At 44.5% G+C, this 27442-nt stretch overlaps 1 protein-coding gene across 1 annotated transcript in view; it reads right to left on the bottom strand.

The window, feature by feature from the left end:
- PTGFRN (prostaglandin F2 receptor inhibitor) overlaps positions 1 to 27112 on the bottom strand; it is a gene marked incomplete at both ends in the record, with an annotated part of 64293 nt that extends 37181 nt beyond the window's left edge. The window contains one exon of the mRNA XM_082278457.1: positions 27049 to 27112. Coding sequence (XP_082134583.1) covers positions 27049 to 27112 — 64 coding nt within the window. The remainder of the gene's footprint in view (positions 1 to 27048) is intronic.
- Positions 27113 to 27442: the final 330 nt, after the last annotated feature.

Here is a 27442-nt window from a genome sequence, read left to right as displayed (position 1 = left end):
CTGTGAATTCAAGGTTCTGCCTTTGGTCCTGCAGCAAGAATATCCCTAGAGACTAAACAAGGTGTTATGTTCTTTGCTGTGCATTAGGGATTAACATTTCATGTAACTGTGGCATAAGTAGCTACAGACACAGTGCTACGGACACTGATCTTGGCAAAAGGTGAGCTCCATATTATTCTGGCAGATAAGTGAGGAGCTTTTACAAATATTTTACTCTTACGGAGCCTTGTATAACTTGTGTAACTCCCTCACCTTCCCAGAGCAGTCATGATACAAGAGCCTAAAACTCTGTAAATTTGTTGGAAACATTTATTTTTCATGACAGCCAATATATTTCACTGTTAATATAAGGTGACAGGTTCTTAATTAATTCATCTGAATCCCATTTAACTATAGAAACAGATGGAGGAGGACAAAACAATGTAAACACTAGTGACAGAAAACAAAAGAACTTCGACAATTCTGTATTTTTCAGCATCACTGACCTCACCAAAGATGGGTATTCAGTAAGAACTCAATAACTGGATCTGAGTTCGTGTTGGACATCAAACTTTCCCAAGCACAAAGTTAACTGCCTAAATACAAAACTTTATTTTCACTGAGTTACCAGACCACCAGATGAAATTGCAAGGATCCGTTTTCCAAAACAAAAGGAAATTGAGCCCCTCTAAGGAGGACAGCACACAAACACACAAGGCCTCCTTGGGCTCATTAGACAGGCGACGGCACTACCAGGCAACACTGGTCCTTTTGCAGGGCTGGGCCAGAAACACACAAATGTCAGACAACCACAGAGCCCTAGTGGGTACTTGTCAAGCACTTGATTAGAGGATTCTCCCATGGAAATGCATTAAATACTCCACCAGAAACAGGGACACAGCATGGCTCGAGGTAGAGTAATAATAAACTGGGGTCTGCCGTATTAGTAAGACAGAGGCAAGACAGCTCAGACATAGCCAAGGCAGCTTTGGGCTATTACTTTTTCCCTAGCAGTGGTTCATAAATTTGTCCCACCACCCAGGTGCACCATCTCATTGCTGGCATTAAATTAAATCCTTCCAAAAAGGAGAACAAGGAAAGCAGATGATTGAATAGATAGACTGTGAAGTCAATCCGAGTGCATTAAATAGCAACCTGTCATTTTCAGGATAACCGAGAAAACAAGGCAGAAAAATAGTCCAGGATCAACAGAACAGGTAGTCCGCTGAAACTCTCAACAAGCTACAAAACTCCTCAAGGAAAGGGCTGGTTATGGATTTCCCCTTGCATTAGGGACACGTGGAAAGTCTTCTAGGAGCTTCATTTCCATATACATTTTGCATCTGTGTATCACTTATGAAAGCACAAGATGAAAAGTAACCTGTGGAGTCATCCACGAGGCGGAGACGGTATTACTGTTGCAAAGAACACACTTGTGCTTCAGCACTCTCTCACAAGGTGCTTCCCCCAGCCTGCACCAGACAGCTCTATCTAATAAGAAAACCTCTTGTAGCAGCCCAGAGAAGGAGGTCGCCTCCACATCCGCCAGCCAAAGGAAAATGCAATCTGACATGCAGTAGGAAGCCAATTAAAGTCAAAAAAGTAAGAGCTAACGAATGAGTAAATTGGCTCAGACTAAGCACTCCAGCCTCTGCATCAGAAAGACTTAGAACACACAGTCCAGCTCCTCAACCAAGGCAGTCACAGGAGACACAGCGACAACTTTGCTGACGCCTTTCATCTCAAAAGAGCTTTCCGAACAAAAGGTTGTTTCATTTGCCAACTAAACATTACCATGTCTGGGGAGGAAATACCCAGCAGCCCTTTCAAATTCACAACAGTTTATGACAGGAAAAAAAATACTGCAGCCAGCTTTGCAAACGGCGGTAACGATCGTCCCTCCATCCCTCCCTGGACTCCTCCATTTACTTCCAGTCGAGGCAGCCCTTGCTGCAGCACTGTGGGAGTGGGCTGAGCAGGGGCAACCCTTCCTGCGCCACGTGGAGTATGAGCAATGGATCCCCCACCATTAAAGCTGTGCACTCTGCCTCCTATCTCTAGCAAAATCCCAAACCTCTCACTCCAGTACTGAACTCCTTAACTGCAGTGTTTGCGACGCATGAAGCCATTTTCCAAACTGAAGAAAAAAAATTATTTTGCCTGGGTTTTTTTTGGTTTTTTTTTTTTTAGCCCACCAGAGTCACGTCCACTCAAATACTCTTCCTCTCTTTTCAAAACAGAAATTATCAGGCTCCTGCTGGGAAGCATTCAGCAACTTTCCCTGGTGAGCAGGCAGGTGAAGCGACAGGAAGCATGCCAAACATTCACAGGCTCTCCTCTTGGGAAGGAGAGCCAAAGCATATCAGCACAGGAGATTACAATCCTTATCTCCAATCTGCCCCTCTTCCCCTCGCCTCTCCTCCCAGCTTCAATTATAATCAGGCAGCTACACATCAAGAATGTCATCAGTGACTATCTGGGAGAGAAAGAACAAGTTATACCAAACACACCTACAATGTTTGAAAAACCTTTCAATACTGTTAAGGCAGTAATTTCTTTAACATATAAATAACATGATTTTCCTAGAAGAGGCACATTTAAACAAACATTTTACTTTGGTATTTCTTCCACTTTTTAAATGCAGTCAATTAAATTTTCTACACTACACTGGAAAGTCTGAGAGGAAAAGTCAGAGATTAAGCAGAAAAGGGAAGTTCTTGAAGTACCAGAAAGGCAGCTAACTATCAAGATTTCCGTATTAGTCTCAAAAAGAAAAGTAAAAACCAAAATGAAATAAGTGAGATCCCTTTACCATTCCTGCTTAACACATGACATCATCATATCCTCCTTTCCAGTGTAGACAAACACACAGCAGGGATTGGGATGTATGCTAAATAAAGTGGTAGGCTATTCCTATTCTTTCCAAATTACAAAATTCAGATCACCCTAATCAGCAGAAGCAACCCAGACCTTACAACCAGCCAGCCTGCACAGGGAAGGAACTAGGTGCTCCTTTAAAATAGACCAAATTTGATTCTTTATGTCAAAGTTGTAATCACCACACTAGCCTGGGATCATCTGAGGCACGCAGAAGGGCTCCCTCCATACCTTGCAAGAAAACAGTCGTGTTACACCTCCCTGGCTGCAATACTCCCTTACCTAAAAAAAGTCTGATAGATTTTTATGGCTTGAAAAATCTGCAGCTATCATCTGAAGATATCAGAGAAGAGCAAATGAAAGAGTCCGTGAGACAGACATTTACATTGTTCTTTCCCAAGCGGCTAGGATTCTTTTTTTAGATAATGTAGAGCTCTTATCAAAAGGAATTAGCCTGGGTGTAATTGCTTAAAACCCATTATCTCTATCAGGATGAAGAAACGCATACTGCATCTTAAGTGGAGCCTCAGAAAGGCTATCTGGATTGCAAGGCTGCTGGATTGCTCTAATCCCCATACCATCTGAGATCTCAGAAAAGCCACATTTCCAGCACAGGGTGAAAAAGCAAGTACCTTCCCAGCTGAACTCCCTCTATGAAAGCATGTGAATGTTAATTTCGCAGCACAGGAACAACCTGCTGTCTTCACCACTCACCCCTCTCACCCACTGCCAGCAAGAAGTGGGATTTCAAAAGCACCTAAACAAACCACGAGGCTTTCACTAGGACACAGTTCTCAGTTATCACAGAACCGCAGAATGGTTTGGGCTGGAATGCACTTCTAAAGATCATCTCGTTCCAACACCCTGCCATGGGCAGGGGCAGCTTGCACTAGACCAAGTTTCTAGAAGTTTCAGCACACCTGACCTTGAACACTTCAAATGATGGGGCATCCACAGCTTTTCTGGGCAACCTGCTCCAGTGTCTTTCCACCCTCATCAAACAGAATTTCTTTTTAATATCCAATCTAAACCTGCCCTCTTTCAGTTTAAAGCCACTATCCCCTGCCCTGGCACCACTGGTCCAAACAGGAGAAAAAAAAACAAAAACAAACACCTAGCAGGCAAAGATAATACCAAAGATGACCTTTTAGATTCTCTGGATGTCAAACAATTCCATCACATATAATCTCTATTCCCTTTCCCTATCACTGACTGACAGTTAAAGATAAAAGGCTCTATCTAAGAACTACTTTTGACAAGTCTCTAAAATGCATCTGGGAGCAAAAAAGAAAGGGGATGGGAAAAAACCCCCATGAAATGCAGGAATTAACATGTCACTTCTTCCTGGGTCTTACCTGACGAACCTGTCCCTACTAATGGCCTTCATTTACTGTCCTCCAAATAGTCTCAGAGATATCCATTTTTATCCTACTCTGACAGAGCAGCCCATTTAGGTTACCTGGTGACATCTGACCCAAAAAGTCCAGGTGGACTGCAAGTGGTATTTAGACTGCCACACAAGACAGGTGATTTTCTGTGCTCTTCCTCAGAAGCAATTTGTGTTTCAGAGGAGAAGTTCAATATGTTACATTCTAAGGAAAACAGGTGACAAAGCAGTAAAGCCCACAAGTCAAGGCTTGAGAGCATAGCTGGAAACCAGGCTGCAAGTATTTCCAGAAATGCTGCATCTACAATACCTTCACATTTCCTTCAGTGGGGAGGAAGGACACAGGTTAAAAAACACCTACTACTAATGCCAACTTGAGCAAGAGCAGTATTTTTAAAAAGTCCCCAAACTGGAATATACAGAATTAAAATCAGTGCTGTTCTGCAACATCATTAACTTGCATTTATCTCTTATCTTAAATCTTTCCCAAAGCAGTTGGAACCAAGCAGAGCAGTCCAAATCCATTTGTTCTATACTGCAATTTCCTCTGGGCAGAGACAAACCATTTTCTTTGCTCTGTGTGGAATGCACCACACCACTAGGATTAAACTGAACTTTTTGGGGATAAACAATTGGAATAGATAATTTCTAAATCTGCATCTACATTAAATAAAAATCGTACACTGAGTGAAAATCCAAGATAAAAAATCCTAGAAAGATCATATTAAAATACTAAAAGCTACTAGTTTTTTTACCAGCAGGTCTTTAAAGAGGACATAGCATGTAGCAGAGCTGATAAAGCTGGAAAACTAAGAAAAAGCATTTTGTCAAAAGACTTTTTTAAAAGATGTATGAATAGCAATATCCATGTGTTTCACAAATCTGTAATTTGTATAATATATATGTATTTTTAAAAGGAAATCTGGAAACACTCCCTCCTCTCCCGAAAATAATTTCCACTATCATCACCCCTTTTTCCTCCCAAAGCAGAAAGCATTGATTTTTACTAGTGTGAAGTAATAATTTGTTTTCCAACTTATCTTTAATGTTAGGTAATACACAAAAAAGCCTTTTAAAAATGCTAACAAAAAAAGGGCTGAAACCAACAGAAAGTCTTTTACTCTTCATTGACAATTACACTAAAACCAAAAAGTAAAGCAAGAAAAAGCACAAGCAGCTGTTTGGAGGTTTGGGGGGGGGGGAGGGGGGGGGGGGCAGTTTTCTTGGGTGATCATTCTGCCTTGCTTTTTTAGGTGTGAGCTTTTTTATTTAGTGTTTGGGATGGGGGGGCAGGCTGCAGGAGGTTTTTGTTATTGGTTTTTTATGTTCTTTACCTGCTTAAATTTGGTGGCACTTGTCCACTGCAATGTTACCCAACACCCCACTCATAACAGACAAGATCCTGTCTAAAGCCAAGTTAAATCTAAAGGGGATTGGAAAACGAAATTTAAAAAGCCAAATACTTTCATAACCTAGATATTACTAATCTTAACCTCCACTTCTCCAAGAATTATTTTGGGGTTCACTTCAAATCTCCACGCACTCATTTCCTAACAAGCATTTCACAGGATGAACAAAGACATCCTGGAGGCTTCAGCAAATGCAGCAACAGAGGCCCATCACAGAAGTCAGCAGCCACAACGCCAAATGACACAACACACACACACTTGGGCTCTCAAACTCTCCAGCTGGGATCCTGAAGGGCAGCTTCCCTCTGCCCGCATCTGCTGTTGTGAGAGATTATGGAAGGAGGTGGCTGGGCAGCCAGGCTGCTGGAACTGCTGAACAAGGCAGCATATGGCACTGGCCCACCTTGGCTCCACGCTTGACAACTGATTTGCAGCCACAGAAGCCAGTGGGGGGATGGAGCTCAGTGTTTTAGAGCAATCCTTTTCGCCCGTAATTTAATTTTCTAACGCTCTCATCTTCACCGTAAATAATCTCCAATCAAGCAGCCACATTAAAAATGCCAACAGCAGATGCACAGAGAACGGGTGTTATGGCATGGAAACGAGTGCCTGTGCCTTGTCTGCACATGTAGGTAAGTGCAGCAGCACAGCTACTGCCAGGTCTTTTTGCAGCAGATCTACTTGGACAGATTAACCAACTAGACCAAATTGGAAAACCAGGAACAGTTAGGAACAGATAACAGGCATTCCTGGTTTCAGGCTTAGTGCTCACTGCATCCCACTGTTTCTTTACATAAAGGTGAGCACAAAGATCTGTACAGCCAGGCAGAGAGGACATAAGCTAACACAAAACAGTCACCTAACTTGTGCTCTAGCAACTGGTGCCCCCAGAGGACTTCACTTGGGCACCTACACAACCACCATATCCATACTGCTGTCTGAAACCTGGAAAACTGGAGGCTGGTGTTTTCCAAGCCCTTCTCTCGAAGCCCATAGATCCAATTAGCAGCCAAAAGCCAATTTCAGGTCATGCAGAGCAACAGTGTTTAGTATGTTAATCTCTGTGGAGCCTGCACAGTGTTTTTCTCCTGGATGACCAGGAACTGCACGCATGCGTGCACACAGAGAGTATGATTTAAGAGACATCAGGGCTCTTCCTCCTTTAAGACAAGATTTACATAACTAGTTCTGTAATTGAGAACAGGACTGCAAGGTATTTACAGTACTTGATGCTGCTGAGCTTTCATTATTTGCTGTGGGAGAGACAATGAGACTCTGTTGCCCCAGAAAAGATAGGTAGTCTCATCTGTAGCATAAAAAAAAAAAAAAAAAGGAGACTGAATTACCCATTTCAGGAAGAAATATTTTCCATTACAGAATCATTTCTTACTTCCAAAGCAGGGGGTCAGTGGGGGCAAGAGAAGAAAAAAGGTCTGGATAAGAAAAAAGATGAGAGGTCAGGGACATAAAACAACATCTAGAAGGCACACAGGGATTCCAGTCAAGGTCTCTGTGCAACCCCCACACAGACAGTTAAATAAAATTACCCCCAGATGGGTCTGCAAAACAGCTGGCTTCGAAAACAGGCATGCCACAGCACTCTTCATTATTTGAAAGGGACAAATACCAACACATGACAGTTCTGGAAACACAGGGAAAAGCCTCACAAACAACATTCAAATCAATATGGCTGGTTTCATTAACACTCCTGAAAATTTAGAATAAAGTTTTAGGTCAGTGGAAAGAATTCAAGACGGACTCCTTATTTCCTTCACTAATATTTGGGAAGAAAATAAAAATCCCCATCACCAAGAAAATTAAGACTAGGACAACAGTCTACTTTAGCACTGGTACAGTCTAAAAAGAGACAAGGCTGTAGAGGGCAGCTGGTGCTAAGCCCCCAAAAATCACATTCTGCATGTTTGGGGCATTGCAACATACCAAAGATCCAAGACACCTGAAGCACAGCAGATATGCTCCTAGAGTGACACTTCTGGTTCAGTTACTTCCAAAGGAATACTAACTGCACATTCAGATGGCTTCCCAGTAAAAAGCAAAGTGCAGAAACTGGGACAATGAGGAGATTCACCTCAGAAATACAACCAAAACGGTAATGAAGATGCAACCGGTGTGCTCTTAAAGGACTGCTCACATTTGAAGCTCAGTGTGGAAATGGAAACTCTTCCCTAAATCACAAATGTGAGCTAAAGCCATGAACTAAAGCCAGGATTTGAAATCCACCCACACTTCACAGCATCACTTATGCCTGCTCAACAAATTTAACAGCCAAAATTTCCAAAAAAGCATGCAAGAGTCAAAAATTTCCTGGCATTCAGTGCCTCCAAGAGCTTGAAGGCAAATTAGCTGTGTAATTAGCTGTCTGTGGCCCTGAATCCTACCTCTAGAAAGCTGTTCTCACATGTGAAAGGAAACAGTATTGTATGCTGCTGCTGTTTAATTTCCTGCAAGATTAATTTTACCGGACAGAAGAAGAGATTTTCTGGAACAGGTGGGCAGGTATGTGCATGTGGGCAACAAAAAAGAGATTCAGAAACCAGCAAAGCACTGAGCAAGCACCTGGTGAAATTCCACTCCCAATTACCCAATCCTGGAGAAAAACAAACACTTCTACTTGTGACTTCTAGAGCAAGCAAAAAAAAAAAAAAAAAGAGAGGAAGAAAGAAGCACTCTGCTCTTGTGTGACCAAAGTTAGCTAGTTCTAGAAAGAAAAAGGTTCAATTACCAAAAATGCCTGAGCATTAACCTTCTGGGGAACCAAGTCTCCTTGGTAAAGTTCCAGGCTCACAGTCCCAAGCCTTCCATCGCCTCTGAAAACCTTGCCCTGTATTCATTGCAGGTATTTTGTTACATCCAGTAGCAGAACAGCAAGGCTCATCAATTCAGCACCTGGCCGAAGAAGACCAGCAGTCTTTTCACGTTCCCCATCACAAATTTAAAGTCCTTTCTCCCTTTAGATTATATGCCAGCAAGTTATCACTGTTATCTGCTTTGATTAAACTCGCAGCATTTGCCGCAGTACCTACTCTGGCCTCTACAATCAGTCCTGAACAGCCTCCCTGCTACACACAGGAACACGTAGCACTACAGATTGTCACACACGTTCAAGCTTCCAGGAAGAATGTGATGCCATTAGACATGAGAAAACCCACATGTAGCCACTTAATAAAGGACTATCACAGCACAGTACCACTTGGGGTCTTAGCAAAGTTTGGGGTTCAGTCTTTAGCTACCCATTTTCATTTAAGCATGCCCAAATAGACATTTTAAAATGCTTCCTGTTATATTAAGGAATGTATGTCCTAGGTAGATACTTTGCTGCTGTCATTGGCATGCTATGCATTGGACAGTCAACATCAGAGGTGATGAAAGGGAAAGTTAACACACAAAGATCAGCTAATAGGTGCCAACACCCAGGACATTTCAGAAACCAACTTCAGAAGTGGCCAAATGCAACACTCATGAGCCAGCAAACACCTGGAGGAATTAGCCATGGTTAAGCACGTTAAGGCCAGGTTGGATGGAACTCTGAGCAACCACAGTGGAAAGTGTCCCTCTCCATGGCAGGAGGGTTTGGAACTAGATGACCTTTAAGGTCCCTTCCAACCCAAACCATCCTATGATTCTGTGAGGATACCATCTGTAACTTAGGAAGCTTCCAAGCTACATATGATGAGATAATACATGAGGATAGTAATAGGCTGTGTTCACTCTTCCTTAGGTTTCCACTCGTGGGCACTGTCAGAGGCAAGACCTGAGGCTGAATACGTCCTTCCCCTCTCTTCCACAGCCTCAGGAAGGAGGAGCTTGGAGGCACTACCCTTTTACCACTGCTGCTCCTCAGTGGCGCCCAGGCTGGTTACTAGGCTGGGCCCAGCAGTGAGAACAGAGACAAAAAAAGGAATGAAAGAACACAGAATTTTCAAGTAACTCCAAAATCAGAAGCGAGGGAATCCTTTTGAGCATGAAACAAGAGTGAAAGGCGGGTAGAGAACCAACATGACATTAAAATAGCAGGAGGAGGAGAATACGATTTTTGAAAGACACCCAGAGGGAAAATGCTTAATTGTTTCTTTTCTGCTCCAGTCTCCATGCAGAACTATTCTAGGTTACACTATTTAATAAGACAACCTACGCACAAAATAAGTAGCTGTTAATATTTGGGTGAAACTTGGGATATGCTGAAATTATTCGGTAACTAACACTTATAATCAGCTTACATTGAAACAGACAGCAGATTGCAGGCACCCCGGGCATCCTCACGTTTGCTGCGTCAGAAAGAACAGTTATGTCCCACAGCACACTGCTCAGCAGAACAAAAGACTCTGCATCCCAATGGACAGCACACCAGCCATCTTGTGGATCCTGCACTGGCGCACGTATGCAGCACAACAACTGCAGACAACACCTCAAGTACACATTGCAAAAGCAACAGTGCACTGCAGACTAAGCCTCAGAAGTCTCCAGCAACCCGTGTTGATGCAAACAAAATTTTAGTATCAGTTGAAATTATGTCTAGTGCAAGCGCGGTGGCTGTCTAACACCATGAGAATGGGAGCGGAAAGTACACCACCAATTTAGAAAGCCAAGGGTGCTAAAATTCACCTGGAGAGCTGTAGATGGATTTGGCCACAAACACTAGAATTAGCAGCCCACGCTTTTAAAGCATGAGAGAAAAGCCTCAGTAGCAGCTTTTAAGTACCTTTGGGATTTCTAGTGAACAGGTGTCTCCCTGAATTATCCCCTTCACTTGAGGGCAAACAGCCCTTGGGTAACAGAGGATGTACTCACTGCACAGAGAGCCAATGTTCCCCAGAGGTACTTCTCACTGGGCCCAGAAAGCCAAAGCATGAAACGCTCCATCCAACGAGCAGAGCAAGCCCTGATCCCTGTGCCAGAAGACATCCTGGAAGCCATGCCAAGCCAAAGAGACCTGTTCACCAGCCTTAGCACTAGAGACCACATGAACTGACACATCCCTCCGAATGCAAGCACAAAACATAGACCCATATGTAAGGAAACAGAAAGAAATCAGAAATGTGACATATATTTGTACCATACCAACCTAAACCGAGGAGGTGTTCATTTGGCACCTAAGCCCTTAACTCAGGCTGTAAAAAAATGAACTGAAAGCCTGATCTCACAAGCATTAACAAAAAACCCAAAAAACCCAAACCAACAAACAAACAAAAAACCAAATAAAAAGATAAGCAAGTAAGAGATTGAATTCTGTGCAGCACCAAGAAGTTCTCCTTGCTCACATACTTCATGATACCATCTGAAAAGATAGCATTGTTTAAGAAGCCAGTGCTATATCTAAGCCCCCTTGGGCAAAAGAAAAGGAGTTATGCCTTCATTAATGCTGAGAAAGAAGCACGGTATACATGTACTCAGACTTCTCAATGGATGGTTTAAAAATAAAGTATCTTCCTCCCAGGTCTACGCCTAGCCCTGTCCAATGTCAGCAATACCTAACAATAAGACTGACAAGCCTTTCATAAATAAATACAACAAAACTGTTTATTTCCCTTTTAATTTCTTCACTGTTCATAAATTCACACTTTAAAGCTTCTAAGTACTACTTATATACCCTGCTCAATTTTTATTTTACTACACCACATAACCAACTGGGTTTCTCTCTTGCTGGAATGGCAGTCATAAGTCATGTTAACAGCACCACTATCCTATAGAAAATTTGTTTATTATTAGAGAGCAATCAGTATTACTACTGTTACAAGAAAATAACAAAGTACCTAAAAGGCACTCCTGCTGCTAGTGAAGATCTACATAGAAGGTACAGACTGAATTTTCAGGGCTCTAGTTAGCTATACAGCTTTCATCTCACCTCCTGCCTCCTCACTTAATTTTTCAGGAAAAAAGAACAGGTCTTTAGAGATTAATATGCTGAAGAGCATTTCCCAGGAGCTTAAACCTGTTCAAATCCACACCACCAAATTATGACGTTTGAAAGAATTCAAGCAGAAGAGCACCCGCCTTAATGCAATGCAAGAGCAGCCTACAAATGCCTCCAATGTTTGTAGTTTTATAGCCTAAGCCTACCAGGAGTGAAAATGCAGGGCACAAAGCACACAACTAGATCATGTTTTGCCTTTCCCCAGACAAAACAGAGATGATTTCAAGATCTTTATTCCTTTCACAAGGAATAAGCAAGCCTTGGACAAGGGATTGCTAGGAAGTCTTAAAGTGCAGAAGTCCATTCTGTCCCTAGATGGAAAAGCAGCACTCTTTGCCTGTATTGTAAAAGGATATCCTCTTTACCAAAGAGAATTGTGTTAAAAAAAAAAAACCAAACAAACAAAAAAACCCCCCAGCTTAATATTTGAGTAATTATCTTCCCTGGGCAGTTTTAAGGTACTTATATTTCTGCCTACCCTGTTCACACTACTTCACTTTCATCTCTTAGCAGTTCAATGCAAGAAATTCACTACCTGTCCATCACCTAAAATTGCTCAGTACAATCAGTGAGTTCTCCCAGAATTCTCCAAGATCCTATTGAAAAAATCTCTCTACTGATGAAAAGAACCATCTTCATTAATCCACCTGGCAGATGTATTCTTCCCTTCTAATCATTATGTGAGTTTACAAATCTAACAAAGCAGTACTCACATCACATTATTCAGATTACAAAGCCTCTGGGAAAAGAAGGCTGTTGGGCATGGTGCTGTAAATCATCAAAACCACTTCTTACTCCTAGCTGATACTCACTTTAAGAAAAGGTATGTACACAGCTGACTGCTAGGAAAGAGTCACAGGCATGGTCAGTCAGCTGGTTATCACTGAAATAAACATCGGTTAAGCAGAAGAACTCAATAATCAGAACCCTGTTTTCTGCAGGAAGGATTCATATTTATACAGGGCAGCTCAAACTTCGAGTGAAACCCACCCAGAGTATTGTAAGCCAAGGCTGTAAGTTATCTGCAGAGAGCCTGAAACAACAGCAGAGGCAAAAGCTGCATCCTTGAATGTCAACACTAGAAGCCAATAACAAATTTAACATCTCTATTGTGGACTGTTTCAGGATTTATGTATTTTTATGGAAATGCACAACAGTTGGATATTCAACTGCAGTTATCACAGTCAGACGAAGTCCATGAGGCAGTACTGGGGTTACAAGAAACATTCTGCATGAAAAGCTTCAAATAAGGCTCCCTAGTTTCTGCCAGCAAAGAGAAGAAAACAGACTTTCTCAATCTAACTTCACAAGCTCCTGCTAAGCCTGGATGTCACACAGTTAAATGTTTGTCCCTATTTAATCCTTAAATGCCAGAAATATCAAAGGACAAGGAAAAAAACATTCACAGAATCGCAGAGTATCCCAAGTTGGAAGGGACACATGAGGATCACCAAGTCCAACTCCTGGCCCTGCACAGGACACTCCAAGAGTCACACCATGTGCCTGAGAACATTGTTCAAACGCTTCTTGAACTCTGTCAGGCTTGGTGTTGTGACCATGTCCGTCAGGAGCCTGTTCAGTGCCCAATCATCCTCTGGGTGAAAAACATTTTCTTGATATCCAAGCTAAACCTCCCCGACAACTTCAGGCCAATCCCTTGGGTCCTGTCCCTGGTCACCAGAGTGAAGAGATCGGTACCTGCCCCTCCTCTTCCCCTCACAAGGAAGCTCTAACTGCAACGAGGTTCCCCCTCAGTCTCCTCTTCTCCAGGCTGAACAGAACAAGTGACTTCAGCTGTCCTTGTATGGCTTCCCCACCAGTCCCTTCACCATCTTCATAGCCCTAATGCCAATTAGTTTCTATCTCAACATAAAAAATTTCTGTAACAATCAGAGGTAGCTGATGCTAAGGAGGAGGAATCCAGAAATGGACAGTGGAATTTCTATACGACCCCCACCAAAAATTCAAAGAACGTTCTGCCAACTATTTCATTTTTAGAGCTCACTCAGTTTAAAACTCCAGTTTTATTATTACTTGGGACTTGTGACAGGAGCTTCCATGCAATACATAATTCAGCACTCATGTGGCAAAAATCATCAAAATTACAAGTCACAGAATAACTGTGTAACAGAGTAGCAGTATTTATGTAACCACAGTAATAAAAGGCAATATTCTTTAGAGAGCTTTCATCAGACCCACTGTTACAGTAAGAAGAGATGGCATACATGTCCTTTTTCTGAAACAGATACAATAAGAAACTTCTGTAAAGTTTCACAAGCACCAAGATCCTATTGAAAAAACCTCTCTACTGTTACACCTTTGCTATCATTCTGCCTCAATGAGCTCAAACACAGCTCAGCTCATGCCCCACAGCCTCTTATAGTTCTGCCCATCACAAGTGTACACTCCAGTGCTTCTACTCACAGTGACTTTCCTGCAGAACACAACACCCCAAGATGACCTGACAAAATCCTTGCTGGCCTTCACACTCCTGATGCTGCAAAGACGACTATTTAGGTAGAAGTGGATTCAAATGGAAGAAAAAAAGGCAGGCAAAAGATGACTTCATGCACAGGAACAGATGTTCAGAAAGAGGGCAAGAGAGAGATTCTACTCTCCTAAGAATGCCAACAATATATACCACCAGATGAGCAGAATTCTGTCCAAGTGCTATTCAGGTTTCCCAGCAGGTATTCACTGCCCTTCACCTACTTCAATACAAAGCACACATGCCATCTTTTCCACAAAAAAGCAGAACCTCCTCAGTACAGGCAGGCTAGCTAGGAGACAGTCTCAGGCTCCCGTGGCAGAGGCTGCTGAAGCAGACCCACAGGTCCCCTGAAGCTGCCACCAACCCTCCAAGCCACACTCAGTGCATGAACCGGGCATCTCTAAGAAATGCCACAGCAGAACAAGAACACTGGCAAGCCACACTTGCTCATCTTCAGAGAGTGTCCAAGCCCAGCCTGACTTAGCCAGACACACCACTGCCTCTGAGGAAGTACTGAAGATCTGTTTGAAACATGGCAAATGTAACAGGAGCAGATTTATATCAAATTACAAGGGAAGGGTACATGCAACTGCCTGTGAGGAATTTAAAGATCTTGCAAAGACACAGAAACAGTCATCAGACCATTTCCTGTCATCATCTGGTGACATACATCCAGGACAACACAGAGGTCTTAAAGGTGGGGCATTAATTACCACAGGTTAAAGATCCCCTTGGCTCTATACATTGAGAACCACTGTCACTGCATGAGCCTTTCAAGTCTCTAATGCATGTAAAAACAGCAATTGATGGGGGAGTGCTGAAGGAAGTGGGGGTGTGAACTAGTACCAAGAAGCATTCAAGTAACTTTGCAGATCGAAGTTCTTCACTCATCCATGCAAACAAAACAGTCAAAACCAGGGCAGACAGGGCTGTCTCCCTCCTTGTCCATGTGTCAGCCACAGCCAACACACACCTGGCTGTTTTGGATCAGAAACTGGGTTCCCAGCTCACTCAGGAGCCAACCTCAGTTGCAGAGTTTTAATTCCAAGAAACATCTGTGTACTGATGACAGTCACCTGACCAAAGCCCTGTTTTGGACTGCAGTCAAGATCCCACAGCAACAAGGCAACCCTGACACTGGAGAATTAGTGCTGAGCCCAGACTGCATTCATGTGAGAGCAGAACTCACGCTGGACTGGGGCCAAACCCACATATGCAAAGCGTGTTCTCACCCCCATGCACCAATACCAGAAGTGCAACCAAAAAAAAAAGAAAATACAGAAGGAGAAGAGAGCCAGCACATCACTTTGATGACAAATGCATGTTCCATCAAAGTCTGGGTAAGGGGACTAATTTCCTATTCTGCGTAGGAATTGCTAAAGCAAGGAAAGGACCCACCTTACAAGTTTGAGCTCTGCATCCACCTGTAGGTTACTGCCCTTGCCCAGATGCACATAGAGGTTTAAGTGTCTCTCTACAGCATGAGACAGGGAGAAAAACCTCTCTATATACATACAAACTAAAAGCTGATGGCTCACATCAAGAGGAGGGTCAGTGAAAAATGCTTCAAACTACTTTTAACAGCTACTTTCTAAGTAGTTTTGGCCTATCTCTGCTGATCCTTAAAGGTTTATAAAGCAAAGTATGGAACAGGCACACGCCCTGTGGCCTCTGGTCCTAAGCAGGAACAAGGGTACCATGAGAAGTCTCGTTTGTTCTTCGGCTATTTGGGAAGGACATCCCCACCCAGTAGCTCTATTCACAGTGCTGCAGCCTCCCCCTCAACCCTCCCTTTCAGAATTAAAAGGCAGACACCAGCAACAACTCAAATGCCACAGCATACCCTGCAGCCACATGCATCACACTTCAGTCCTTGTTTTAAACTCTGCAGGAGTCTACAATTAGATATTCCATTTACCTGCCAGTGGTGAGCAGAAAACTTTGCCTAGAAAACTGTGGTATTTCAAGATTCAACTGCAGAGCTTTGAGAAACCTGCAGTTTTTTACCAAGGCTGTTTTGTGGTGGTAACTGCCCCAGCACCACCATCTCATGCAGACATACAATTAACTAATTCTTCCATTTTAAAACAAGCTATTCACCCACTTTCCTTTCTCTGTGGAAAGCATACCCTGCTCCAGTTTTCTCTCCTCCCTCTCCTTCTCCCACTTTTAATTTCAAGCAACAGCCATACTTCTGTGCCCAGACCCCTGGGTATACATATGCTATTTTCTCAACTTTTTTTTTTAATAGATAAAGCCACAGACCTAGGGATGTCATCAGCTTTGCAATTATTGACAGGTGCCTATCAATACAGTTGCCAGCAGACAGGGCTCAGTCAATAGCCTTTAGTGACCATTCAACCCTGTTTTGTGGTAAGACAGGGAAGACCCAGCCTCGTGTTACTTCCCACCTCCAATGAGTTGTCATGCTCTTTATTTTCTCACTGATGAGGCCACTTAAGGCTCCAAGCACTTAAGCCCTGCATGCCAAAAGGTACAGCATGCCTTGTCCAGAACCAAATCCTGAGATCAAACAGAAACAAGGCTGATGAGATACACTTCTTACTCTGCATTAATTTAAACCTCCCTATGAACTGGATGTGAACAGGAACACTGCACATACCCCATAAAGGCTCTTTACACAGAGCTGGGCTTCTGAAGAACATAACACTTCTTTTGGGGGAAGGTGGATGTTATCTGGGTAAATATTACGGGATGGTGCTCTGAAAACACAAAACAGTCTGTGGCAAAGGAAGATACATCACTTCTCCCACCCTCTAGTACTTGGAAGAGGATTAGAGTGCAGACAGAAAAACTAACACCTCACTGCTTATTCGAACAGTTTCCATTAACAAATAATTGCCTATTTTCACCTCAGTATTACTGGCTGCATTCAAGCACAAATACATGCACTGATTATACACGTGTTTCTGAGGGGGAAAAAGGGTATTGAAACTTAAATTACCATTCACAAATCAAGCAAACTCTGAATTTTTGCTCAAAATGAGTATGTTTGGTACCCTGAAAATCTAGGAAGCATCCTCTATTAGTTCAGCATCTGTTTCATATTTAGAAGCTATTCTTTGCAAATGCAGGAGTCACACTGCTTTTAAAGCAGCCTCTGCCAATTCTCTTTTGCGGGGCATATTTAATAGCGAATTCCAGTGCCACAGGATCCACTGTGCAATAACGAAGGGTAGCGTGTCAATAGATGAAACTGCACACATCAATAAGGAGCTGGCAGAGGTCCCCGCGGATGCCTCTCTTGCAACAATCATTTTAATGCGTGTAGGAGAACAATGCATTACAGCCTGCTCAGAGATTCCCCACAGCCACACTGCATCAAAGGCCGATGAAACACGACGCTAAATCTCTGCACTTGGAGCCAGCAGTGGAACATGCACGGAAACAAAGTCCTTTACACTGGCAATTATTCTTTTTAAGACTGGCAAACCTAAGCGGAGCCAGCTTTTGTCGGAACTGGACTCTTGCTAACCAACACGATCCCCCAGCAATGGTTCCACCAAACTCTTTTTAAAGGCTACTGATATGGCAAGAAGAAAGTGACTCAAAGAGCATGAAAGCACGCAAATTGCAGTCATGAAGCAAGCACTGAGCAGCACAGTTAAACCACGTCTTTAAGAAAGGCAGAAAGGCAAGTCCAGACTAATCAAGCCTGTTAAACAGAAAGAGTGGAATAAGAGCAGCTACAACAGCAGGAGTTGTTTTACAGCCAGTGTGAAGTAAAGAATGGTGATGGATATCTGGGAAAAAACCCTGAGAGAAGAACTGAAGCCAGAGAACAAAAGTTAAAAGCAACACAAAGTTTACATTGATTTTTTTTTCCAAACTACATTTAAGAAAGATGATATATATACTTTGTGTGCTACAAGCAGCAGACTCTCACAGCAGCTCTGATCAGTGATCCACACAGACCAGTACATCACTCCAGCACTGGCCAATTTGGCAAAAGGAGAGAAAAAAAGAACAGAAGGGGGGAAGAAAAAAAAAAGGACTTCACACACACTTTCAGAAGTCTGAAACTGGAATTAAAAGGAGGGTTCCGTTTCTCCACCCCCAGCTGCAGTTGTAATCCTTTGACACCTTACAAGCAATGACAGAATGCTTTCTCTAGGGACCTGAGACTAATTCCCTATTAAGCTTTTACAAACTGACGCTTTTCCAAGTCTTATAATGTGGCCAAATTTGGACATTTTCCTAAGAACAGCAAAAGCCACATTCTTGATGCAGAGTTAACACTTCAGCCAAATTTCCAGTTCTTGTTCTAAACCATGGTTGTGCTAGAACTTCTAAACTTGGCAGCTGAGATTATTATTGGTTCAAGAGTGACAAGGAAGAAATGACTAGAACCTGCAAGAATCAAGAAAGAAAAAAAAATTCCCCCTGCTGCCTCCCCAAGTGTAACTACCGGAAGTACTGCAGCTTTTTAAGGAAAGAGGTAGTTGAGGGGAGCAGTATTTTCTGGGGGGAAAAAAAAGCCAACCTGTGGGAGACATCCAGCCCAGAAAATTTCAGCATGAATGCCTGAAGTCTTGCAGATTAATAAACAATTTAAGAGATGGCACTCATAACAAACAGTAACAAGCAGATATGCTACAGGCATTGCTGCCAGCCCTGCTTATTGGCAGCTGTGACAGATTGCCTGGGAGCTCCAGTCTTTAATTAGTTCTCATTCCTGAAGTTCACAAGTCAATTAATTCTAAAAACCACCCTCAGATTCTTTTCTAAAGGAAATCCTGTCCAGGATTCTCTGTCTTTCTTTCCTCTTCTTCCCATAGCTCAGCTAACAGTTCAGATCCTTTAGAGCATCCACGCAAATTCCATCTGGCCGTGGAGATTATCACCAGTCAAATAATTCGGCTTGCTTCAGCAGTTCTTCATATTTCTGCAGCAGTATTTTGCCACTGCTGCCTATAACAGACAGTGTTCCCCAGGCTGCTTCTTCAGCCCCTCTTTCCCCACAACTTGCCTCCTCCAGGGTAATGAAAATGAGCACCAACTGCAGCACTCCAGTGCCAGTTTCAAGCAGTCCCCATGGCCATTACATCGACTCAAATCTACAAGCACTACCATATTGCTTTGTAACTTTTCCAAGACTCAACAAAGGCATTTGGCAAAACAGGCTCTACCTTCTACCTAGCTCACTTTAAACTCGGTAGTCAAAGCTGCTAACAGTTTCCACTGGTAACCCAGCTTTGAAACCACTTTCAACTCTGGAAGGCACCAAAACAAAACAAAAAAAAAACCCATCCTTTTTTCCATCTCAGACTTCATTGAGAAGGAAACAGTTATGCTTTACAGTTATAAAAGCTTACATGTAAATGAATAAGCCAGTTTCTGATATGAAATTCAAAAAACCTAAGAAACTTAAAGTTCCTTAATTTCTGTCTTGCTTCTTACCCTATTTTACATATGCTGATTATCTGGAAAGACATTAGTCAAGACTTTTGGCACCTTAGCATCTATTTGCCAGTTTATCCAAAAGCAGTTTGGTCTGAAACTGACTTTATACCTTTGCCCCTTGAAAAACATAAGGTGTATTAAAACTTTCTCATTATTTTTAAAGCCTCTTCTCAGTAGATATTCAAGTCTCCTTCTTCAAAGATAATTGAAATTTTAGGGTCTACAGAGAATCAACTGATAAAAAAAAAAAAAACAAAAAGGAAAACCTGAGAACCATTGATACAAGTATATAGATACTGTCGGTGATTGAATGACGGACCCAGACCGGCAGGGAATCCGAATCCTTTATTCAAAGCAGGGAGTTGCTTTTATACACTTCTCTAAGGCACAGCACTTCCTTCTATGGCGTGACCTATCCCACGTTGCCACATCAGCAATGCACTTCCTAAATGTCCTTCCATGGGGTGGTCACTCATTCTTCACCCGTCCCTCAGCTCCAGGCAGGCTCCTCTCCATAGGAGTCTGCCCTGTGACACCTCTTCCCCCAGAGTCCAGTGGAGACAAGCCTCCCTGTGTGCCACCATGTGCTCCTTTGTGCTGCCATGTGCCTCTGCAGGCAGGTTTTACAGCTCACAACCCAACTCTACCTTATAAATCCCCATAATTCCCCCTTTTCTGTTTTATACAACTAAGAATTATGGTAGCTATCAAACAGATAAAACTTTGAGAAACAATGTAAAGTTGTCTAAAGCTTTTACCATCACTCAGAGTCGGCAACTGCTGGAAGGTCCTGTTTCACAGTGAAGACTTGGAGAGTCTTTCCTAGGCAGGACTTTCAAGTTTACTTTGAAAGAGGGTCCAGCTTTTTTAAGATCAAATTACCAAGTCAAAATGACTTGATTACACTTTTAGGGCAGAAACACCTGGGTCTGATGGTATAACTTCCAGTCAGCCAGGGCTAGGGCTTGGCCAGAGCCTTAAGCCTTGACTGAGAGGGCTTCCCTAAAATACTTATAAAATTGCTTAAAAACTTTATTAATATCATTCTGAATGCAACTGAAAAATTAAGAACATGTAAACTTCTTGACAGTCTTTCACAGGGGCCACACCCCATTTCTGCATCTCCCCCTTTTCTGTTCTAACAATATGTAACACAAACATCTTTTAACTTACCAAATTCAGGAAAACGTGGAACATAACATGCAGTTTTCTTACTATGAACAGTGAAATAATACATCTAATACAACAAGTGTGCACCAAGTAAAAATAAGCAAGGTAGTATTATTAACTGCTTAAATACTTCATTGTTTTACAGAATATGTATAAATCTAGGCTTTGGAAAATTACAATTGCAATAACATTAACTCTCTAAGTGGTTTCAAAAGGTTTCAAAATGTAACAAGCCTAATTCTTGCTTAAAAAAATAGCTTACCAATTATAATTATTACAGGAGCATCCCTATCAAGAAACAATTAGAACAATGCAGGGTATCACAAGGTGGTGTGGCAAAAAAGCAATCTTTGAGGGTCTAGGATTGTGGCATCATTTTGAATAATGAAAACAGAGTTCTATGGACCAGCTGCAGGGAACAACACGCCTAGCCTGCAGCCATTCCCGCACAAGCTGGTGCAAATGCTGTATGCTGCAGCTCCCCCAGCCCTGAGGAAGGGGCAGGAGACGGGAGCCCGGCTGGTGGAGGTCTGCCAGCCCATCTCTTCACCTCTCACATGCAGAGAGCCACTCGCAGCCCTCACCATGTGCTGAGCGGAGCCACGGCCCCGCCAGCTCTCAGAGCCGCTGATCCCCCGCCTGTCCGCGGCATGGGGGCTGCCACCGGGCCATGTGCTCGCCGGTGCCACGTCCTCACGGCGCTGCATGCTCTCCCCTCGCCACATCTGCCACTGCTGCTGCACTTTCGCAGAGGGAACACGCTACAAGGATGGGACTTCCCGACTCCAGCCACTCGCCGCGACCCAGCTCCGTGTGGCGTGAGCCTTTCTACGGTATGGTCCAGCTTCCCACCAGGGTCAAACGGTTCAGGGGACGAGGGGCCATCTTCTGGCTCTCTTCCCACAGCCCCAACAGACTCATGGTCACTCACTGGTGGCGCAGAAGGGCTCAGCACAGCTGCTGCGGTGGCACAAGCATCTGTCTTTCTTTGTCTGGTCTCTGGGTGCCACCTGTGCTGTGAGCGCCTTGCACAACTTGGGTCCCACAACGCGTCTTCTAAAGCGTCCCATCTCAGAGGATCAAAAATATTGGTCCTATCTAAAGTTGAGCCACAGTTTTTTGTCCAGAACAAGAGTGTGTTCAAATCCGTAGACTTAATTTTGCTGCCGTGTTTCTTTAAAATCTGTTTTAACATCTCTGGGACGTTCTGTTCCTGGGATACTCCATCCCCTACGTCCCCCATGGCTCACCTACAACTTGTAGGGATTATCGCTGGCCAGCACTCCTGCTTCTTGCAGCAGCACTTCAAGTCCCGTGGGGCTCACCGGCAGACGCGCAGATAGGCGTATAATAAACTACTCACACGGGGCACCACTTGTCAGCGATTGAATGACGGGCCCAGACCGGCAGGGAATCTGAATCGTTTATTCAAAGCAGGGAGTTGCTCTTATATACTTTTCCAAGGCACAGTGTTTCCTTGTATGTCGTGACCTATCTCGTGTTGCCACATCAGCAACACACTTTCTCAACGTCCTTCACTCGTCTGTCAGCTCCTGGCAGGCTCCTCTCCATAGGGGTCTGCCCTGTGACACCTCCTCCCCCAGGGTCTAGTGGAGACAAGCCTCTGTGTGCTGCCATGTGCCTCTGCAGGCAGGTTTTACAGCTCACAGCCCAATTCTCTCTTATAATTCCCCACAGACACTATCTCCCCGATATAAGCTTATTTCTTCTTTAGAAGAGAAAATTTTAACAACTTCAAACCTGCTTATGTCACAGTCTCTCCCTGCCTTGTTAGATCCAGTTTTGAGGTACCTTGAGCAGGTTAGGAACTGGGGTCATGCACGAAACTGCTTATTATTCTTGGACAGAAATGGAAACGTTGGTATGCCTAGACAATTTCACCTCACAGGTCTCTATAAAACAGACTTTATCGCTTACTATCAGAGATCTGAGAGAGCAGAACAAATATCAGGGGCCTAGTAACATCTCCAATAAAAATCAAAACCAAAGTATTAAACAGATATTTTTATTTGCATTGCAATATACAGTCTGACTTTATACTCTATCTAATATCTTTCTTTTGAAAGGACTGAAGACTTTTATAGACACTGACATAACCCCTAGTTTGACCCAGCTCACGTTAGTAATGTTTTCCTCAAGTTCTTTCCAACTTAGCTTTCAATGGATTGACTTCCATACATAGTCTGAAAGAACTCACATTTTCAGACAATGTGTCCCCTTTCCCTTCCTTCTAAAACAAAGAACTTCACACGCCATAAAATACATCACTGAAAGGCATTTAAAACCAGACAATTGAAATGCTCACTTTCTAAAAATACCTTACTGAGATATATACTCATTTCCCTACTAAAGAAAAATATACATTTCTGTTTTGCAGGTTAGTGTTTGACAAGGATTATGGAGATTGGAAAAAAAACCCCAACCCAAAACAAGAAACAACCACACAGAAACAAATCAACCCATGAATACATTAGATGTGAAAGCTGAAATATCAAATGTCCCTGAATGTTTGTTTATATAACTAGATGGATGGATATATATTATTTCTTAAGCACATTCCGCTCTAATCAAGCATGTGGCTGCATTTTTAAATGACCCCTACTGCTTACTTCAAATCTTATTCAGGCAGGTTTATACCTCAGTTCAGGGATTAGAGCCAAATACAACAGAGGCTACCTAAAGAGAGCAAGCTGTTGCTATGTTGAAATGTAGCCATTGAGAAACCTGGGGAACAAGGTCAAAGAATTTCAGAAAAAGCACCCAGACTCCCTAAAAAGCAGCCCCAGACAGGCACCTACAAAGATGCAAGAGAGCCAGAGAAGGTGACTAAGCTATCATCTGCCAACCCTAAAGAGCACAGGATGTAAAGGAACAAACACTCACTACACTGCTCGCCCTTCGATTCCCACATGTTCCCGCAGCCTACACACCAAGAAAATGCATCAGCATGACAAAGCCACAGGGAAAGCCCTTCCTCCTCAGCAACACCACCTGCCCTTCAGTGCCTCACCAACCCAGTTCCAACACTCACTATGTGCTCCTAGTGTCTTAGCAGTCTGCAGTTCCCCTTTGGAAGCCTTCTGAGCCACCTCCTAAGTCGCAAGAGATAGGCAGGTCTAGCTGTCAGCCTTCCCTGAGTACCAGTGAGGATCTGAGCCTGCCTCCTTCCAAGAACAGGCAGGCAAAGGCCACAGGGCCAGCCCTGGGCTCACCCGCAGGTGAGCAGGCACCAGCAAGGGAGCAGGGAGCAGATTCCACTCTAACATACCTTGAACACTCCGTGGGTAATCATCCTTACATCGCCTCCCTGCCCTAAACCTTGAGGCTCGCCCATTTTCTAACGCTTCCACTTTAGCTGCAAATGCAGGAAAAGATTAAAGCATGCTTTTCCTTGAAGTGCATGATCACAATAACTTACACTAATTACCAAAAGCCTTCTATTGCAGAGCTTGAATTAAACCTTGATTCAAATGACTAATTGTTGTAGCTTCTGAGGAAAAGAAACAAAAATAATTTCAGACACGAGATGCAGGAAACAAGTCCATTCATCTAAACACACATCCTGGGGTTCTGGCATGCTGGAACTGACTTTCATCATAGCAGACAGTGAGTGCCATACAGGTCTAAAGGGTGAGTAAGAAAAAGGCAATCTCTGGGAAACCCATTATCAGTGGTTTTCCCTCAGGATCTGCTGAGTACATGCTCTCCTCACGCCCATAGCATTTAAACAAAAACCTTTTTTTTTCAGATCCACTGAAATTATTACCTTGAACCTCAAACAAGAGCCAGGGAAAAAAGCCCAGGAGGTGGAATGCTTATTGTTTACTTTACAGTCTGAGCCCTGGTAACAATCAGATACTTGGTTTGGTTTTTGGCTGTCTTGTCCTAAGAGATGTTTTGGTTTCCAGAGCATTTCACAGGTTGATTAGGTAGACTGGCTGCAGAGTGAAATCACACATGAAACAGACAGAGGAAAACGCTTTCATAGTGCCCTCCCTTCTCAGGATGTAGCCACACCAGAGGAGGGAAGAAAAGAGAGAGTAGATCAAGCCTTAGTATCAGGATCCACAATCTCCTTACTAAACAGATTATAACTGTACTGGATCAAGAAGAAAGGATGATAAAACATTCTCATTTGTCACAGCCAAATACTTCAGCGATTTGCATCCTTTTGCTGGATTATTTTGTAAATATCTGAAGAAAACAGTCAAGTCTAAGTACTCACAAGGGATAAGCTTGTCTATGCTTCAGCTCCTTCCCTCCACCTCCCTCATACAAGAATTCCTCAACACTTGCAGGAAAAGCCCCAAACCTCCTCTCCATTAAAGAGCTGCTAGAAAAGGCTTACAGAAGCACACTTCTTCCATCCAGAGTGAGAGAAAGACTACGTTCCAAACCTCTTAACCTTTGGAATATTTCATAGAAGTGACCAAGTAATGGTATCAGAAGATAGGCACACTACAACACACACCACAAGTATGAGTAAAGTTCAGAGATTTTTCTGCACACAAAAGCACTTTCAATTTTAAAAGCACCATTCCAATGACAAAAAAAAATCCCCAAGAGACAGCTCAGAACATCTAGACAAACCAGATCATGAACAATGGCCATGTATCTCTGCATGCACACTTTAAGTTCTTCTAATTATTTCATCTTGAATTAAGAAGGAAACAACTTTCCAGTTGTGCGTCATTCTTAATAGTTTTTACTTTTTGCTGCATGACCTTGAGCATCTGAGAGTCTTGATTTTCTGCTTGTCCTACTAAACCATTCTCTTGAAAAATCTTATTCCCTTTCTGTTTCTAAACAAAAACACTGAAGGTGAGCTCTCCAGCTCTTGACTGTTTCCCCAGCTGGCAGAATGCCAATATTGTAAAGATAAACGAGATGACTAACTTCAGCTGCAAGTAAGAGAAAGCACAGTGGACACCTTTGTCTGGTAGGATCTTGCAGACAGAAAACCCTCTGCCCCAATTGCCTACAAGCAGCCTCAGGAAAGAGACTAGGACAAGCCCAGGTTTAGGGAGCTGACTTTTCAACTGCAACTCTCAGCTCTGCAGACCTGGCTATGAAAGATTCAACAGCCAAAAAATGAAGAAAGTGCTCTGGCAGACTTAATTAAAAAAAAGTCACAGCAAAGTCAAAAGTGCAAGCACAAACTAAGTCAGCGAATAGAGTTTTGTTTGAAGAAGAATGTTGGCAGTGTGGGGCTGGGGTACTGTTTAGTTACTCCTTCCACCTGAAATCTGGAAAATGCTCCCACTTACTACCTGCAATTAATCAAGTGCTCTGAATCACGAACTACATAGAGTAACTTGTAGGACTTGTGGTGAGTAACTTGCTCACCAGCACCTGAGGTCCCTCTGGCTGCCCAGAGCCCACACAAAGCCACTTAAATACTACTAACACAGAACTACCTTACCCGAACAGTCTTCTGGTGCTCTACTTACTGCTACTTCTGCAATAGGGTTAGCAACAATGCTACAAGTACAAGGTTGGGGAAAAAAGGAAAAAAAAAAAAAAAGTAAAAAACCCCACGACAACCCACCACCCACCCTTTTGTGTAGCGCTCGCTTGTCTTTATTCCTGCACGCTGCCTGGCTGGCACTGACACCAGTAAGGAACAATGCCACATGTCACGCTAACGACAGCTAGACAATTACCTGAACACGGCATAAACCATCACCTACACGCTATCTCCTAGCGGGAGAACTTCCCGGCAGAGGCAGCAAACCCCAGGAGCCCGGCGGGGAGGGCGCAGGGGAAGCGCCGCTCCCCCGGCACCCCGTGTGCCCGGCGAACCCGAGAAGGGCGCGGGGCCCCTCTCGCAGCCCCCTCGGGGGACAGGCAGGAGGAGGGTCCCCGCCTCAACGAGCGCCTTCATCTCCGCCAGGTGAGATTTCAGAGCGAAGGAGCGCTCTCACCTCACCGCGACCACAGCCCACGCACCGGCTCCTTCACGAGCAACTACGGCTCCACCGCCACGTTCCGCGGACCCCGGCAGCCTGCGGGAGCCCCTCTCGGCGGGGAGCCACCGGGCAGCACCCCGCGACCCACCCCCGCTCCGGGGAGGCCCCCTGAAGTTTCGGGGGAAAACCCGGCAGCGATCCCCCGGAGGGAGCAGCGAGGGCCGGGGGGCTGCGCCGGCTGATCCGGCCCGCGGCCGGCGCACCCGGCGGGCAGGCGGCACAGCCCGGCCCCGCGCAGGGCAGCGCCCGGCCGGGCTCCGCCGCGCCCCAGGCGGGCACGGCCCGGCGGGCGGCTCCCTCCCGGCCCTGCCGCGCTACCTGCGGGCAAGGTGGCTGAGCACCCCCGGCCGTCCTCCCCGCCGCCCCCGGCCGCGCACCCCCGGGCTCACCGAGCAGCAGCAGGACGAGGAGGAGGAGGCGCAGGCAGGACGCCCTCTCCCCGCGGTGCCCCATGCCGGCAGGGCTGCGCGGCGCCTCTCCCTACGCGAGCGGGACCGCGGGCACGCAGGCTGGGCTGGCCCGAGGGGGACCGGCGGCGGCAGCGCTCCTCGGCCGGCCGCTCGCTGCCCTGCGAGCGCACGGAGCCGCCCGCCCGCCCCGACCGGCCGCGCCGCGCGGCGCAGCCAACCACAGAGACAAACTTTCCCAGGCCCGCCCCCGCCCGCAGGTAGCGGGGGCGGCGCGGGGTCCGGCCCGGCCCGGCCCCTTCCCCCCGGGCGGGAGAGAGGGAGGAGAGCGGGGCCGCCGGCCCCGGGGCGCGGAGGAGCGCCTCAGCCGAGCGGG

Source organism: Coloeus monedula (genome assembly GCF_965178545.1).
Source record: "Coloeus monedula genome assembly, chromosome: 3".
NCBI classification, from domain to species: Eukaryota; Metazoa; Chordata; class Aves; order Passeriformes; family Corvidae; genus Coloeus; species Coloeus monedula.
Note: the sequence above shows the minus strand (reverse complement) of the source record. Positions and strands in the feature narration are given on the sequence as shown.